The following is an 18,039-nucleotide window of genomic DNA, read 5'->3' as shown; positions in this document are numbered from 1 at the left end:
TCCCAATAGTACAAATTTCAGTGTCGTGGACCTTGGCTCTGCATTCTTCTCCATAAGAGTACATGAGGAAAGCTCCTTTTTGCATTTACATGGGAAAGCAGTCAATTAACGTGGACTAGATTGCCCCAGTTGTCAGGGGGACACGGGTGGCGCTGTGGGTTAAACCACAGAGCCTAGGAGTTGCCGATCAGAAGGTCGGTGGTTCGAATCCCCGCGACGGGGTGAGCTCCCGTTGCTCGGTCCCTGCTCCTGCCCACCTAGCAGTTCGAAAGCACAAAGTGCAAGTAGATAAATAGGTACCGCTCCGGCGGGAAGGTAAACGGCGTTTCCGTGCGCTGCTCTGGTTCTCCAGAAGCGGCTTAGTCCTGCTGGCCACATGACCCGGAAGCTGTACGCCGGCTCCCTCGGCCAATAAAGCAAGATGAGCGCCGCAACCCCAGAGTCGGTCACAACTGTACCTAATGGTCAGGGGTCCCTTTACCTTTACCTTTACATTGCCCCAAGGCTACGTAAAAAGTACCACCACCTTCGCGTCAGCCCTCCTGCAGCCAAGCCGGTGCCAAACATCTTGCTCTGCTTCCCTTTGGACCACACCAGTGAGTCCAAGAGGGGGTTCTTGTCCTCTGAGCAGGACCTCCACGCACACTGCCCAGGCTTGTGCCCTGGAGAGGTCGCAGTTTGGCTTCATCCCTGGAGGCACACTCCATTGTCTGTTAAAACAGACAGAGGCCAACAACAACAATGGAGTAACAGACATGCCTTTCAAGAGCATCTCGTATCGGGGCGTTCATATTTGGTTACGGGCCCTTGTGAAAGATGCTGATTGGGAAAAGTTGTACGGAGGCCCCATCTGCACTTAAAGAACGGCCATACCACTTTAAACCGTTGTGGTTTCCCCCAAAGAATCCTGGGAACTGTAGTTTTTTACCGCTGCTAAGAGTTTCTAGGAGGCTCTTATGGATGACCCATCTCTTAAAAAGCAGAGACATCACCTTGCCAACAAAGGTCCGTATAGGTAAAGCTGTGGTTTTCCCAGTAGTGATGTATGGAAGTGAGAGCTGGACCATAAAGAAGGCTGATCACCGAAGAATGGATGCTTTTGAATTCTGGTGCTGGAGGAGACTCTTGAGAGTCCCATGGACTGCAAGAAGATAAACCTCTCCATTCTGAAGGAAATCAGCCCTGAGTGCTCCCTGGAAGGACAGATCCTGAAGCTGAGGCTCCAATACTTTGGCCACCTCATGAGAGGAGAAGACTCCCTGGAAAAGACCCTGATGTTGGGAAGGATGGAGGGCACAAGGGGAAGGGGATGACAGAGGACGAGATGGTTGGACAGTGTTCTCGAAGCTGCCAGCATGAGTTTGACCAAACTGCGGGAGGCGGTGGAAGACAGGAGTGCCTGGCGTGCTCTGGTCCATGGGGTCACATAAGAGTCGGACACGACTAAACGACTAAACAAATGACCCATTTAAAGTGCCACGGCACCGCTTTAAACGTACAGATGGCAGGGGGCATGGAACCTGAAATATACTCAGAGTCGCAAAGTGATTTCATGCTCTTTATTCAGCTCATAGTGGTGAGGAGGAATGAATGAAAGTCCCCTCAAAGTATCTGCTTTATATACATTATTTACACAATGGGCTGCACATGATTGGCTAATTCCGGAATTCTACTGTAAGCCAATGAGGTTGTGGATTCACTTCTATCTGGAGCATGATTGGGTGGTTCCTGCCAACCAATCATACTGCTGCATTGTTCTAGGACCAATCAGACTGCTGCATTCTGAATCCTATTGTTCTAGGACCAATCAGACTGCTGCATTCTGGATCCTATTGTTCTAGGACCAATCAGACTGCTGCAATTTGGATCCTATTGTTCTAGGACCAATCAGACTGCTGCAGTTTGGATCCTATTCAACTCAGTACATAACAGAACTCATATCACCTGGAAGCTGCCAACTCCCATTGGTCCTAGTATCTTACGGTCATACTGGCTGGGGCTGATGGGAGTTGTAGTCCAAAGGGGGGGGGGGGTTGGGTTGTGCGCCATGTTATGGAAGGTTGCCACTGGACACTGAAGCAGCAGCAGCAGCAGCAGCAGCAAAGTTGCTCCTTGTCACCTTCTCAGTGTGCTTGCAGATGCAGAGTCACAAATGTTGCTGGTGGTTTCCTCTTTCCTGCTTAAAGGGGAAGGGAAGGAGGTGGGGGGTGGGTCTTGCTTCATTGACTGTGCTATCCAGAGGCAAGCGGTTTTCTCATCTCCTTTCTCTCTCAACCTCTCTCCCTTCCTCCTGCCCCCTTTCCTTTTCCTTCTGCGGCCAGACGTTCATTATCGCTGGAAATGCAACTGGAGGGTCCAGGGAGCTCTTCCTGCGAACACAGGAAAACAGGAGTGATGCTGTCTGCTCTTTCTCTATCCGGGACAACGGCGCAGGTGAGTTGGTTCAATCACTCTGAGGGTCTTCTGTATTTGACCTGTGCTGAACCACAGATTCATTTGTTCCCAGGGTCTGGTGCTTTGGGGCTAAACTGGAGTTCCTGGAGGAGGTTGGAGGATGGATGGCGGCTAACAGATTGAGGTTGAATCCTGACAAGACAGAAGTACTGTTTTTGGGGGACACGGGGTGGGCTGGTGTGGGGGATTCCCTGGTCCTGAATAGGGTAACTGTGCCCCTGAAGGACCAGGTGCGCAGCCTGGGAGTCATTTTGGACTCACAGCTGTCCATGGAGGCGCAGGTTAATTCTGTGTCCAGGGCGGCTGTCTACCAGCTCCATCTGGAACGCAGGCTGAGACCCTACCTGCCCGCGGACTGTTTCGCCAGAGTGGTGCATGCTCTGGTTATCTCCCGCTTGGACTACTGCAATGCGCTCTACGTGGGGCTACCTTTGAAGGTGACCCGGAAACTGCAATTAATCCAGAATGCAGCAGCTAGACTGGTGACTGGGAGTGGCCACCGGGACCACATAACACCCGTCCTGAGAGATCTGCATTGGCTTCCAGTACATTTCTGAGCACAATTCAAAGTGTTGGTGCTGACCTTTATAGCCCTAAACTGCCTCGGTCCTGTATACCTGAAGGAGCGTCTCCACCCCCATCGTTCTGCCTGGACACTGAGATCCAGCGCCAAGGGCCTTCTGGCGGTTCCCTCATTGCAAGAAGTGAGGTTACAGGGAACCAGACAGAGGGCCTCCTTGGTACTGGCGCCCACCCTGTGGAACGCCCTCCCTTCAGATGTGAAGGAAATAAGCAGCTATCTTATCTTTAAAAGACATCTGAAGGCAGCCCTTTTTAGGGAAGTTTTTAATATTTAATGCTGTACTGTTTTTAACACTTGATTGGGAGCTGCCCAGAGTGGCTGGGGAAACTCAGCCAGATGGGCGTGGTACAAATATATTATTATTATTATTATTATTATTATTATTATTATTATTATTATTACTGCCTGTGTACATGGAAGCTCTACTGAACTATTGCGGCGAATAGCCACTGCTAGACCATGTGTGTTTTCCTGGGAGCTGGGCAGAGGGGGAGAAGGCTGATTTTCAAATTAATAGCACCTGCACATTTTGCCTTCTGACCTGGGAACTGTTGCCAGCCAGTGCCAGCAATACTGAACTTGATGGACCCCAAGGCCTGATTCATTGTAAATCATCTGCCTACGTTCCCAAGTCCTCGATCCGAGAATCATACGTGCTTGAACCTTTGCTCCTCTCTCCCTGCTGTACCAGCGTCACTGTTCCCCGCCTGGAAATCCACCCCCCTTGCTCTAACCTTTAGACCCCACTCCCTTCCTCTAAATTAGGCATCTCCCATTATTCATCCCCGGTGGGTTTTGCAACACAATTTCCTCCTGCTTAAAAGGGGAAATGGTTTGGAGAGGCTTAGAAGGGCTGGTCCTTGCAGGTTGCAGGTCTCTCACGAAATGGGGGTCTCCCTTCAGTCTTGTGGTGGGGCTAAGGGTTAACTATCCGCCCCCCAAACACTTTTTTGGGATCTCTGACTGAGCTGCTCCTTTATCAACTGCCTCCTGAGAAATGCCACCTTCCTCTTTTCTGAGCCCAGCCGCAGGTGAGAAACTCTTATTGAATGTGTGGGTAGAAGTTTTCTTGTTGCTTCCAAGGATCCCAGCATCTGTGCTTCCCTCCTACCCCTTTAACCCCACAACGACCCTGTGAGGTAGGCTGGATGCCCATACTGGAGTTTACTGTGTGCATTCATTCCCATTTAATTTGCACAGTCCACAGGACGTCGCCCTCAAACGACACCAAACTCTATGCTGTCTTCCTGTAAATTCAAGGTTTGCCCAATACGGGGGGCGGGGGGAAGTAATCCAATAAGCTGGGGGAAATTGGGCTGCAAACCACACTCTACTCGAAGTCACAGGCAATTTCCGCCTGTGTTTTTGGGTGAGTGGATCAACTGTCACCTTCCGCTACTCCCCTTTCCGTCCCTACCACTTCCTCATTCTCGTCATTTGTTTACTTGTCACTATTTCTGGTGGTGTCTTTGTCCATGGAGTTTTCTTGGCAGGGATACTGGAGTGGCTTGCCGGTTCCTCCTCCAGGTGGATCACGTTTGGTCTAAACTCTCCACTATGACCTGCCCATCTTGGGTGGCCCTGCACGGCATAGCTTGTACCTTCTCTGAGTTATTCAAGCCCCTTCACCACGGCAAGGCAGGCTGATCACCGAAGAATTGATGCTTTTGAATTCTGGTGCTGGAGGAGACTCTTGAGAGTTCCATGGACTGCAAGAAGATCAAACCTATCCATTCTGAAGGAAATCAGCCCTGAGTGCTCACTGGAAGGACAGATCCTGAAGCTGAGGCTCCACTACTTTGGCCACCTCATGAGAAGAGAAGACTCCCTGGAAAAGACCCTGATGATGGGAAAGATGGAGGGCACAAGGAGAAGGGGACGACAGAGGATGACAGTGGTTGGACAGTGTTCTCAAAGCTACAAACATGAGTCTGACCAAACTGCGGGAGGCAGTGGAAGACAGGAGTGCCTGGCATGCTCTGGTCCATGGGGTCACGAAGAATCGGACACGACTAAACGACTAAACAACAACATTTCTGTTGTGCCTTGGGATAGTGTGCTTATTTTTATTTTGACCCCTTGGGCTGGCGCAGAATGAAAAAGCTGTACGAGCAAACCACCTTAAAAATGTCTGTGCCTGATATATTGGGCCAGCGATCTGGAAAGCGGGTGACGAAAATTTGCAGTTGTTTTCATTTCTCTTCATATAATCATAGGGTTGGGACCCCCACCCCCCGCAGGGTCCTCTGGTCCAACCCCTTGCAATACTTGCTAAAAAGGGAGTTTCAGGGATATACGATTTACTGCCTCATATACAATTAAAGAAAATTGTGTAAAGATGTTCTATAGGTGGTACTTAATGCCAGTTAAGTTGGCGAAGATATACAAATTGAAATCCAACCTCTGTTGGAGATGTTGTGGAGAAATAGGAACAACATACATATGTGGTGGAGGTGTGAGGAAATAAAGCAATTTTGGATAGTAGTACACGAAGAACTAAGGAAGATGTTGAAAATAATAAATTATTATTATTTTAATAGACTATTGTATTTTAGTGTTTTGTTGGAAGCCGCCCAGAGTGGCTGGGGAAACCCAGCCAGATGGGCGGGGTATTATTATTATTATTATTATTAATAATAATAATAATAATAATAATATCAATAAAAAAGAAAGCAGAAACATATCTCCTTGGATTGATAGATGATGAGATACCATTGGGGGGGGGGGAGAATTTTTCTATATGTAAGTACAGCTGCTAGAATAGTGATTGCTGCTAGGTGGAAGTCACAAACTATACCCACAAAGGAGGAATGGATTTGTAAACTAAATGAATATTTAATTTTGGCAAAATTAACTGCGATAATAAGAAATCAGTCGAATCAAAAATTAAAAGAGGTGTGGAAATGTTTTGATGAATATATGGCAAAACACTGCTCAAAAAAAAAAAAAAAGATATGCTAATATGCCTAGATTAAAATGTGATGTACTGGATGGAAGAAAAATTTAAGGAAAGATAATAAGAATATATAGATGATTTGAGAAGGTTGTAGAATGCAAAGATTATTGTAAATTGTATAACGTGGAGGAAATCGAGTGCGGGCGGAGGGAAGTGGGAGGAAGGAGAAAAGAATAATATGATGGATTGAGGAAATATAAATGTAAATGTATGGGGGGATGGGGAGAGAATGGTGTTGGCTTTGGTACATCTGTATTGTAATGTAATATGTGAAAACCAATAATAATAATAAAAGGGAGTTTCAGGAGCTTAGCCCCCCCCCTCAGATTTGCACAAAACCTGGAAACGGCACAAACAAATTTGCACTTCTCTAACTGTGCTTTTAGGGATGCGGGTGGCGCTGTGGGTTAAACCACAGAGCCTAGGACTTGACAATCAGAAGGTCGGCGGTTCGAATCCCCACGACGGGGTGAGCTCCCGTTGCTCAGTCCCTGCTCCTGCCAACCTAGCAGTTCGAAAGCACATCAAAGTGCAAGTAGATAAATAGGTACCACTACGGCGGGAAGGTAAACGGTGTTTCCATGCGCTGCTCTGGTTCGCCAGAAGCGGCTTAGTCATGCTGGCCACATGACCCAGAAGCTGTACGCCGGCTCCCTCGGCCAGTAAAGCGAGATGAGCGCCACAACCCCAGAGTCGGCCACGGCTGGACCTAATGGTCAGGGGTCCCTTTACCTTTAACTGTGCTTTTGCAAACTTCTTGGGTGAAATTTGTTTCTTTTTTTTAAAAAGGTGGGTGCACCACAGCTATCTCTGTGTTTGCCATGCCGGCCATTGACATAGCAGAATCATAGACAAATTCAAATACGTGGGGGTGTAGACAACCCCAGGTTAATTCGAATGAGGAAAATGTGTCTTAATGGCTAAATAATGCTCAAATAAGAAAGAGTCTCCAAGGTAGCTTGGAGGTAATATCTGGGGTCGACAGAGGAGGACACTTCTCACTAAGAGAAAAATAAGAACAATAATGATAATAATTTTATTTATATCCTGCTCATCTGTGGCTGTGCCTTCTAGTACTGGAAAGATTGGGGAGTGGGGTCCCTATAAGAGGGTAAAGGTAAAGGGTCCAGTCGCGAACGATTCTGGGGTTACGGAGCTCATCTCGCTTTACTGGCCGAGGGAGCCGGCGTTTGTCTGCAGACAGCTTCCGGGTCATGTGGCCAGCATGACTAAGCCGCTTCTGGCAAACCAGAGCAGCGCACAGAAATGCCATTTACCTTCCCGCCGGAGCGGTACCAATTTATGTACTTGCACTTTGACGTGCTTTCACACTGCTAGGTTGGCAGGAGCAGGGACCGAGCAATGGGAGCTCACCCCGTTGCGGGGATTCGAACCGCCGACCTTCTGATCGGCAAGTCCTAGGCTCTGTGGTTTAACCCACAGTGCCACCTGCGCCCCATCTGTGGCTGCCCATTTGTGGCTGCGCCTTCTAGTACTGGAAAGATTGGGGAGTGGAGTCCCTACATGAGGGTAGCACGTGTAATATAAATGCAATGACAGGGAGCTGTCTCTCACACCAAAGCGGTCTGTAATCTAGTCTTCTTCTGGATGCTTGCAGCTCTCCAGAAACTCTCCCCCCCCCCCAGCTGTCTCTTCAGGATCTGTTTTTAACTGGAGATGTCGGGAATTGATCCAAGTTCTCCTGCGTGCAAACCATGCGCTTTGGTTAACGAGCTCAGTGTCCTTCCTGCATGCACCACCACGAAATAATTCAAACTCGAACGAGAGAGAGGATGTAAGTGGCTGTTGCTAGCCGCAGGCCCCACGCCATAAGCAAAGTGCGGTTCTTCTTGGAAATGAAGTTTGTTTCTTCTCTGCAGTCATGTGTTTTGCTCGGCTGATGGAAGGACGGACGAGGGGATATAGCAGAGCGCGTAGCCCTGTTGAACGGTCTCTTTAAATTTGAAGGTTCATTATTGTTCCACAAGATGTGTATTTCTTTAAGGGCCAGAGCAAATAGCATGACCTAGTTTTACAGCTGTGAAGCGGTATAGCCGGTGCTGTTAAGTTATGTTAATTAAGCTGTTGGGTATAGTATATAAAGAGCAGCACCTAGCTCTCTCAGTAACCTGGTGGATAGGTCATGCTTATTGATATGTTGTTGTTGTTTAGTCGTTTAGTCGTGTCCGACTCTTCGTGACCCCGTGGACCAGAGCACGCCAGGCACTTCTGTCTTCAACTGCCTCCCGCAGTTTGGTCAGACTCATGTTTGTAGCTTCGAAGACACTATCCAATCACCTCGTCCTCTGTCGTCCCCTTCTCCTTGTGCCCTCCATCTTTCCCAACATCAGGGTCTTTTCCAGGGAGTCTTCTCTTCTCATGAGGTGGCCAAAGTATTGGAGCCTCAGCTTCAGGATCTGTCCTTCCAGTGAGCACTCAGGGCTGATTTCCTTAAGAATGGATCGGTTTGATCTTCTTGCAGTCCATGGGACTCTCAAGAGTCTCCTCCAGCACCAGAATTCAAAAGCATCAATTCTTCAGCGATCAGCCTTCTTTATGGTCCAGCTCTCACTTCCATACATCACTACTGGGAAAACCATAGCTTTTACTATACGGACCTTTGTTGGCAAGGTGATGTCTCTACTTTTTAAGATGCTGTCTAGGTTTGTTATTGCTTTCCTCCCAAGAAGCAGACGTCTCTTAATTTCGTGGCTGCTGTCACCATCTGCAGTGATCATGGAGCCCAAGAAAGTAAAATCTCTCACTGCCTCCATTTCTTCCCCTTCTATTTGCCAGGAGGTGATGGCTTATTGATATATTTAATGTAAAAGGAGTTTTTGTTTTTGTTAACCTCGCTAAAGTTCTTTTTGCGTTCCTTGTAATGTGCGGTCTCCCCAGCACGCTTTCTGCAGTGCAGCTAATCTGCAAATAGCCAACAAGATCTGGATTTGAAGATTGTTGTGTGGTTGTGATGGGGTCACCAGCCTGGGCAGACACGAGATGTGGATGCTGTTCAAAATTTGAACGTGGTATGAATGAGCTCCAGGCTCATTGATCTACAGAGGAAGCACACCTTCCTGCTATAGACAGATAAAAAGGTAAAGGTAAAGGTACCCCTGCCCGTACGGGCCAGTCTTGACAGACTCTGGGGTTGTGCGCCCATCTCACTCAAGAGGCCGGGAGCCAGCGCTGTCCGCAGACACTTCCGGGTCACGTGGCCAGCGTGACAAAGCTGCATCTGGCGAGCCAGCGCAGCACACGGAACGCCGTTTACCTTCCCGCTGGTAAGCGGTCCCTATTTATCTACTTGCACCCGGAGGTGCTTTCGAACTGCTAGGTTGGCAGGCGCTGGGACCGAACGACGGGAGCGCACCCTGCCACGGGGATTCGAACCGCCGACCTTTCGATCGGCAAGCCCTAGGCGCTGAGGCTTTTACCCACAGCGCCACCCGCATCCCTATTATAGATATATATATTATAGATATTTTTTTTTCTTCTGATTTTAAAGTGGCATTCTTTCCTCTTTTCTTAAACCATGATTATACATTTTGGAGAACTCTGCTTTTTCATTGCGCTGCTCCTCTGCCTTCCCTCACTCTCGTTCATTGGCTTGCAAACTCTTGAGATGCTTAGATCTTTGGCACGTTACAAATCCATAATGTTGTTGCGATGCTTTAGGGAAGCAGGGGGGAACTAGGGCTTCACAATGCAGAGGCCAGTGAGTTTCTAGTCCTGAGGGACACCGTGGGATCTGGTGCTTTTGTAACACAGAGGACCAGAAGGCTGGACTCGAGGATTCCATCCTTGGATTTCGTGTTTGACGTCTCCTTTGGGGTGCTCCTTTTTGGACTTCACATGCCTTAATTTGAGCCAGCGCTGAGCCCCTTGTGATTCATCTTGGCACTTGTAGGATCAGTCCAGAGCCAGGTAAAGGATGCCTCTAGCATGGGCAGAGTGCAGCTTTCTCTCTGCTGCAGCTGGGGTTATGGGAAGGAAGACTGGTCAAGCCAGGTCTTTACTAGCAGGTCTCTCTAGCTGTTCAATGACTGACCAGTCACTTTAATAGTAATACAGTGGTACCTCGGGTTAAGTAATTAATTCGTTCCGGAGGTCCATTCTTAACCTGAAGCACCACTTTAGCTAATGGGGCCTCCTGCTGCTGCCGGGCCGCCGGAGCACGATTTCTGTTCTTATCCTGAAGCAAAGTTCTTAACCCGAGGTACTATTTCTGGGTTAGCGGAGTCTGTAACCTGAAGCGTATGTAACCTGAAGCATATGTAACCCGAGGTATCACTGTAATAATAATAATAATAATAATAATAATAATAATAATAATAATTTATTATTTGTACCCCGCCCATCTGGCTGGGTTTCCCCAGCCACTCTGGGCAGCTTCCAACGAAGATTAAAAATACATTAAAATGTCACACATTAAAAAATTCCCTGAACAGGGCCGCCTTCAGATGTCTTCTAAATGTCAGGTAGTTGTTTATCTCTTTGACATCTGATGGGAGGGCATTCCACAGGGCGGGTGCCACTACCGAGAAGGCCCTCTGCCTGGTTTCCTGTAACCTCTCCTCTCGCAGTGAGGGAACCGCCAGAAGGCCCTCGGCGATCGATCTCAGTGTCCGGGCAGAACGATGGGGGTGGAGATGCTCCTTCAGATATACTGGACTGAGGCTGTTTAGGGCTTTCAAGGTCAGCACCAACACTTTGAATTGTGCTCGGAAACGTCCTGGGAGCCAATGCAGGTCTTTCAAGACCGGTGTTATGTGGTCTCGGCGGCCGCTCCCAGTCACCAGTCTAGCTGCCGCATTCTGGATTAGTCGTAATGATTATCTGCATTGTTTTTAATGCTGCTTTATGTTTTACTTTTGCGTAACATTCCCCCAAAGAATCCTGGGAACTGTGGGTTGCCCTTTGCAGAGCTACCGCTTCCAGTGCCCTTAACGAACTACAGTTCCCAGGATTCTTTGGGGGAGAAGTCGTGCGCTTTAAACGTGTGTTGACTCCGTAGGTGCATGAAGTGTGCATTACTCGGCCTGTGAAGTTTGGCAGATAGCCGTGTTGCTATTGTGTTGTCCCACAAGCTTCAAGTAACGAAAGGTCAATGATAGACAGAGAAGCTTTAAATGGGTGCATCTCCTTGCCCCAAAAGACCTTCTGCATGGGGAGAGGATTGAAAGGGTCAAACTAACACACACCCCAACATGTGGCCTATAATTGCACTGCTTTCTTCTGATGCTTCTCTCATTCTCACAGTGATTTCTCTGGAGGGCTCCCTGCTGCATTTCAGAGACGTCTTGGAGCTGGTCTCTTTCCACCTTGTGAGCAGGTGAGTGTCTGGGGGCAGCTGCTGATGGGGAGACCGGGGGGGCGGGTTGGGTTGTCGGCTCTCCCCATAGCTGTCAACTTACAGATTTGAAAATAAGGGGCCAGCAGCCAAATTAAGGGACCTGCAGCCTCACCTGTTCCAGGCACTCCAGTCTTCCTGTCCTCCTGCAGTCTGGTCAAACTCATGCTGGTAGCTTCGAGAACACTGTCCAACCAACTTTGTAACCAGAGGTTCAACTGAATAGAATCTGAGTCACATGCACCACAAGGCCTATGCAGCCTCAACTTAAGATGGCTCCCCGGCCTGGCTTTGCACTGCAAAGTTTGCAGCAGCACGTGCAACAAAATGGTGCCCAGCATTCAAAAACCCCTTCAGCTTGCATTAACTAGCCACACACAAGGCATGCAAGCTCCACCCCCCAGTCGTTCTTAGACTTCTTATTGGGTGAGCAACACAGCCAAGCAACACAGTTGGAGCCTCCTTCCTCCCTGGCCGGCAGGGAGGGAGGAACAGGAGCTGCTTCCTTTGAAATTTAAGGGACATCATTTAAGGGACATTTAAGGGACATCTATTAATAAGGGACAGCAGCGGGACATGGCGCTGGAATAAGGGACTGTACCTTCAAATAAGGGACACTTGACAGCTATGTTTGGGTCTGTTGTGGCGGCACTTTCCAGGAAGCAAAAAGGGCGCACTGCACGTCCTTCTCATGACTTCTGTGTCTGCTTTCAGCCAAATGTTTTTTTTTAATTATTGTTATTATTATTATTATTATTATTACAGTGGTACCTTGGGTTACATACGCTTCAGGTTACACACGCTTCAGGTTACAGACTCCGCTAAGCCAGATATAGTACCTTGGGTTAAGAACTTTGCTTCAGGATGAGAACAGAAATTGTGCTCCGGCGGCACGGCAGCAGCAGGAGGCCCCATTAGCTAAAGTGGTGCTTCAGGTAAAGAACAGTTTCAGGTTAAGAACGGACCTCCAGAACGAATTAGCTACTTAACCCCAGGTACCACTGTATTAATAATAATAATTGCAATTTATGACCTGCCTTTTACCCTAAGCTTTCAGGGCAGGTTAGAACAATTAAAACACACTGTTAATATTAAAGCACACTATTGCATAACATTAACAATAATTTACAACAGCTTTGAATTACAGAAATAGGGTGCCCCCCCAATAAATCTCAAGGTTTGTAAGAAATCAGTCTTTTAGTGTGGAAGCACCTACACTGGGACTCCCCGCATGCTGGCACCAGGAAGCTGTCTTTTGAAAGGTGTCTAAACATTTCCGTTTAAACAAACCTACCCCAAAACATACAGTGCTGATGTATATTTTCATCTGTTTTCAGTTTATCGCTGATTTTATCTTTTGAATGTTTTAATGGGTTGCTTTTACTGATAATGTTATTGCTTTATTTTCTTAGAGGTTTTAATTTTAATTTTTTATAAATTTTATGAAATCAGTCAATAAAATATGAAGTAAAGAAGTATCAATCAATAAATCAAATCTTTATTACGGTCACAGACCAGCATAATTGGGGGGGGGGTACAGTCATTTAAAATCTGTAAAACGTTTTGGAAAGCTAAAATTATTAAAACAGAAGTGTTATGTACTGAGTTGAATAGGATCCAAACTGCAGCAGTCTGATTGGTCCTAGAACAATAGGATCCAAAAGGCAGCAGTCTGATTGGCCCTAGAACAATAGGATTCAGAATGCAGCGGTCTGATTGGTCCTAGAACAATGCAGCAGTATGATTGGTTGGCAGGAACCACCCAATCATGCTCCAGATAGAAGTGAATCCACAACTTGATTGGCTTACAGTAGAATTCCGGAATTAGCCAATCATGTGCAGCCCATTGTGTAAATAATGTATATAAAGCAGATACTTTGAGGGGACATTCATTCATTCATTCCTCCTCACCACTATGAGCTGAATAAAGAGCATGAAATCACTTTGCGACTCTGAGTATGTTTCAAGAAGGTATATATAAAAGACTATAAGAATCTAAAAGAAGGGTTAAGGAGCATTAAACGGGTGTGGAAGAGCATAAAAGGTTAGTACAGTATAGGAAAGGCTATATGGCTATCAATTTACAGAGCACTCTGATATGAGTACAGTGGTACCTCGGGTTTCATACGCTTCAGGTTACATACGCTTCAGGTTACAGACTCTGCTAACCCAGAAATCAGCGAGAGGCCCCATTAGCTAAAGTGGTGCTTCAGGTTAGGAACAGTTTCAGGTTAAGTACGGACCTCTGGGACGAATTAAGCACTTAACCCGAGGTACCACTGTATTCATTAAATCTAGTTTGTGAACACTGCTGTGCAGAACCTGCAACATTGTGCATTGTAGCAGGGTTGGCATCTGAAAGCACAGTGAGGTATAGAATTGTCTTGTGCACCCTGGGTACTTATGGAGTCGTGGGGAGATGAGGCTAATACAAATGTCTCTATATAGAGACAGTGGAGAAGCACATGCTCTATTCTATGTCTTCAGCTAACGTCAAAGGTTTGCGCTACAGGAAATCAGGGTTTGGAGCAAGCAATTAAGGACGCACGCTTGCCCAGACGGAAGCGACCTCAGTACAGTGGTACCTCGGGTTAAGTACTTAATTCGTTCCGGAGGTCCGTACTTAACCTGAAACTGTTCTTAACCTGAAGCACCACTTTAGCTAATGGGGCCTCCCGCTGCTGTTGTGCCACCGGAGCACGATTTCTGTTCTCAACCTGAAGCAAAGTTCTTAACCTGAAGCACTATTTCTGGGTTAGCGGAGTATGTAACCTGAAGCGTATGTAACCTGAGGTACCAGCTTCCTAAGTTTCGCTGTGGATGGCTTGGTGTAAGCAGAGGACGCCGCTGCCCTGTGGCTTGTGATTCTGGCTGCCTCCTTTGGGAATTGGTTTTGTGAATGTGTTGCATTCTGTGCTTCTAGAGACATCCTTCCCCATCTGCTAAGGATCCCAGATGCCCTTCGACTTCTACACAAGCCTGAATTAGATGCGGTTGCTGCCTTGGGCATGAGTGAGTGAGAACAGCAGGGGAGACTGGGGGTGGGGGTGTCGATTTCTTGCTCCTCCTTGCAAGTCAAAATTCCTGTCGCTTGGTGTTGTCAGAAAAGGTTGGCTCAACCCAACTCTGCTTCGCCTCGCTTTCTGGTCTCCAAATGCTCTCAGGCGGCGCTTCTTAGAATGTCAGTGTTTTTGGGTGAGATTCAATCCTGCACCAACAATTTGAGGGTGGGAGCTCTTGCACAGCAAGCCGACTTCCCCGAAAGGCCAGATATTTTGCGATAAGGAAAGGGACAGGGAAATGGCACTGCGAAGTGTAGGATATAGCGCTTTGATGCGACGTCGTCTAACCTCCCCACAAGCAACTCGGAAAACAAATGCTCATTAAGTAGCCAACCTCGTCTGTCCTCCCCACAAAGTGAATGCTCATTCGATAGCCAACAATGTCTAATCTCCATGCAATATTGAGGAATATTGCTCAACAAACAGTTTTTCTGGAAGTTCCTACAGTCTTTATTAGGGGAAAAAATTCAAAATGGTCTCCTCTCCAAGGCTGGCTTTTGTGTGTGTCCCCATTAGCCCCCACTCTCCGTGTTCTGGGTTGAGGGTCCTATGCCTTGCTAACAAGCTGTATGAGAGTCAGAATAATAATAATAATTTATTATTTATACCCCACCCATCTGGCTGGGCTTCCCCAGGCACTCTGGGTGGCTTCCAACAAAATATTAAAATACAGTAATGCGTCAAACATTAAAAGCTTCCCTAAACAGGGCTGCCTTCAGATGTCTTCTAAAAGTCTGGTAGTGGTTGTTCTCTTTGACATCTGGTGGGAGGGTGCTCCACAGGGCGGGTGCCACTACCAAGAAGGCCCTCTGCCTGGTTCCCTGTAACCTGGCTTCTCGCAGTGAGGGAACTGCCAGAAGGCCCTCGGACCTGGACCTCAGTGTCCAGTAGAACGATGGGGGTGGAGACGCTCCTTCAGATATACTGGACCGAGGCCGTTTAGGGCTTTAAAGGTCAGCACCAACACTTTGAATTGTGCTCGGAAACATACTGGGAGCCAATGTAGGTCTTTCAGGACTGGTGTTATATGGTCTCAGCAGCCATTCCCAGTCACCAGTCTAGCTGCCGCATTCTGGATTAATTGCAGTTCCGGGTCACCTTCAAAGGTAGCACCACAGAGAGTGCATTGCAGTAGTCCAAGCGGGAGATAACCAGAGCATGCACCACTCTAGCAAGACAGTCTGCGGGCAGATAAGGGTCTCAGCCTGCGTACCAGATGGAGCTGATAAACAGCTGCCCTGGACACAGAATTGACCTGCGCCTCCATGGACAGCTGCGAGTCCAAAATGACAGACAGGGTCTCAGCCTGCGTACCAGATGGAGCTGGTGGAGAAATCGCGGTGGCCCAGCTCTTTCCAGTTTGCAATTCCATGTTGGGAAGCTGCACTTGTTTTAAGAGCTCCCTGTCAGGCAGCTGTTAATTAAAGGCACAGGAAAGTCCCCTGGGAGGAAAAAGAAAGAAAGTAACCTTCACATTCTCTCTTTGCTTCATGGTCAGAGTTCTGGACAATGCCCCTTAAACCTGACGATGGGCTGGTTTCGGCTGAAGTGGAAGAAGGGCCTGTGGGTCTGGATGGAGCCCCCTCTAAATCCCGACCGGCGGTCTGTTCTGTCCGGATAACGTCCGAGGACGAAGCTCTGTGCATCATCAACCCGCTGTTCGTCTCGGTGCACAGCGATGCTAGCTGGCTTGACCTTGCATCCAGCTTGTGCCGGTCAAGTAGCACGAGGGGCACTCTGCGGTTCCCGAACGGGCTGGGGACTCCCCGGAAGTCCGGCTCTGTAAAAGCAGTATCCAGGAAACAAGGAGCCCATGGGAGTCTGGATCATCCAGAGTCTCCAGATGAGGAAGAGGAGATGGAGAAAGGTAAGGAGCTGCTGCTATCGAGGGCATCCGCCACATTCGTAGCATGAAGACTCTGCTTCCAGTTCTCCTGCTTTCCCGCTGCACTCAGAGTGTAGGGAAGATGTTTGGATTTGGATTTGATATCCCGCTTTATCACTACCCGAAGGAGTCTCAAAGCAGCTAACGTTCTCCTTTCCCTTCCTCCCCCACAACAAACACTCTGTGAGGTGAGTGGGGCTGAGAGACTTCAGAGAAGCGTGACTGGCCCAAGGTCACCCAGCAGCTGCATGTGGAGGAGCGGGGAATCGAACCCGGTTCTCCAGATTACGAGTCTACCGCTCTTAACCACTGCACCACACTCACTGGCTCTCACTGGGAAGGAGTCAAAGAGAGAGTGGCCACCATCTGTGCTTCTAGGCTACTGTACTCACATACAAAGCGTTAACAGTGCAGATTCAAGAGAGGGTACAACCCAAACACCATGTCCTCTTGCCCAAGAGCCTCCACTTTACTAACTGCTCTGTTCTACACTGGATGTGTAGCCTGGTGCCAGAGCATCTTCCTTGCATGCAGAATGACCCATCTCTGGTCCTCATCTGTGGGAAGAGCTGGCAATGCTCTCTGCCTGAACCCCACTGCTCCCAGTCAGTGTGAACAGTGTGGTGAGCTAGATGGATCAATGGACTGAATCAGCATCTTACTGTGTTCAAAATTATTGAGGGCAAGGGCCCTTGGCTCAGCAGAAGAGCACCTGCTTGGCATGCAGAAGGCCAGATTCAATCCCCAGTATCTCTGGGTAGGGCTGGGGAAAGTGTCGGCCCCCTCAGCCAGTAAGGTAGTGTGGTGTGTGTGTGTGTGTGTGTGTGTGTGTGTGTTTGGGAGAGCAAGGTAGCATCACTGGGATCGTCTTGCCTGTCTGTTTCGCCTGTAATTCTGCCTTCAGCTAAGAGGCTCCCTGATTCTGGAGGACTACTTTTTAATTACTGGTTAATAATAATAATAATTAATTATTAATTTTTTCTACCCCGCCCTCCTGGCTGGGTTTCCCCAGCCACTCTGGGCGGCTCCCAACAGAATATTAAAATCATGATAAAACATCAGACAATAAAAACTTCCCTAAGCAGGGCTGCCTTCAGACGTCTTCTGAAAGTCAGATACAGTGGTACCTCGGGTTACATACGCTTCAGGTTACAGACGCCGCTAACCCAGAAATAGTACCTCAGGTTAAGAACTTTGCTTCAGGATGAGAACAGAAATCGTGCTCTGGTGGCGTGGCAGCAGCGGGAGGCCCCATTAGCTAAAGTGGTGCTTCAGGTTAAGAACAGACCTCCGGAACAAATTAAGTACATAACCAGAGGTACCACTGTAGTTGCTTATTTCCATGACATCTGATAGGAGGGCATTTCACAGGGCAGGCGCCACTACCAAGAAGGCCCTCTGCCTGGCTCCCTGTCACCTCACTTCTCGCAGTGAGGGAACCGCCAGAAGGCCCTTGGAGCTGGATCTCAGTGTCCAGGCAGAACGATGGGGGTGGAGACGCTCCTTCAGGTTGAGTGAATACAGCTGGATTGTGAGCCTGGCCTTGCTGATAAGAGCAGATTGTGTCCTGTCCCTCCTGGGAAGCATGTGGACAGAAGGACCATGCACATAAAAGCTGGCAAGCGCCATCTTGGCCTGCACTTTCAGCTGGTAAGGGGTGGGTGGGAGAGACAGAGAGAGAGAGAGCGTGAGCATGCGAGGGAGCGCTTCAGTGTGATAACTCAGTGAGTACAGGATGAGACTCTT

General features: G+C 48.2%; 1 protein-coding gene across 1 annotated transcript in view; it reads left to right on the top strand.

Moving 5' to 3' along the window:
- RINL (Ras and Rab interactor like) overlaps positions 1-18,039 on the top strand; it is a 44,206-nt gene that overhangs the window by 12,234 nt on the left and 13,933 nt on the right. The window contains exons 4-7 of the mRNA XM_053401835.1: positions 2,322-2,433; positions 11,256-11,328; positions 14,270-14,358; positions 15,907-16,275. Coding sequence (XP_053257810.1) covers positions 2,322-2,433; positions 11,256-11,328; positions 14,270-14,358; positions 15,907-16,275 — 643 coding nt within the window. The remainder of the gene's footprint in view (positions 1-2,321; positions 2,434-11,255; positions 11,329-14,269; positions 14,359-15,906; positions 16,276-18,039) is intronic.

The sequence above is a fragment of the Podarcis raffonei genome, chromosome 8 (genome assembly GCF_027172205.1).
Source record: "Podarcis raffonei isolate rPodRaf1 chromosome 8, rPodRaf1.pri, whole genome shotgun sequence".
In the NCBI taxonomy this organism is placed as follows: domain Eukaryota; kingdom Metazoa; phylum Chordata; class Lepidosauria; order Squamata; family Lacertidae; genus Podarcis; species Podarcis raffonei.
Note: the sequence above shows the minus strand (reverse complement) of the source record. Positions and strands in the feature narration are given on the sequence as shown.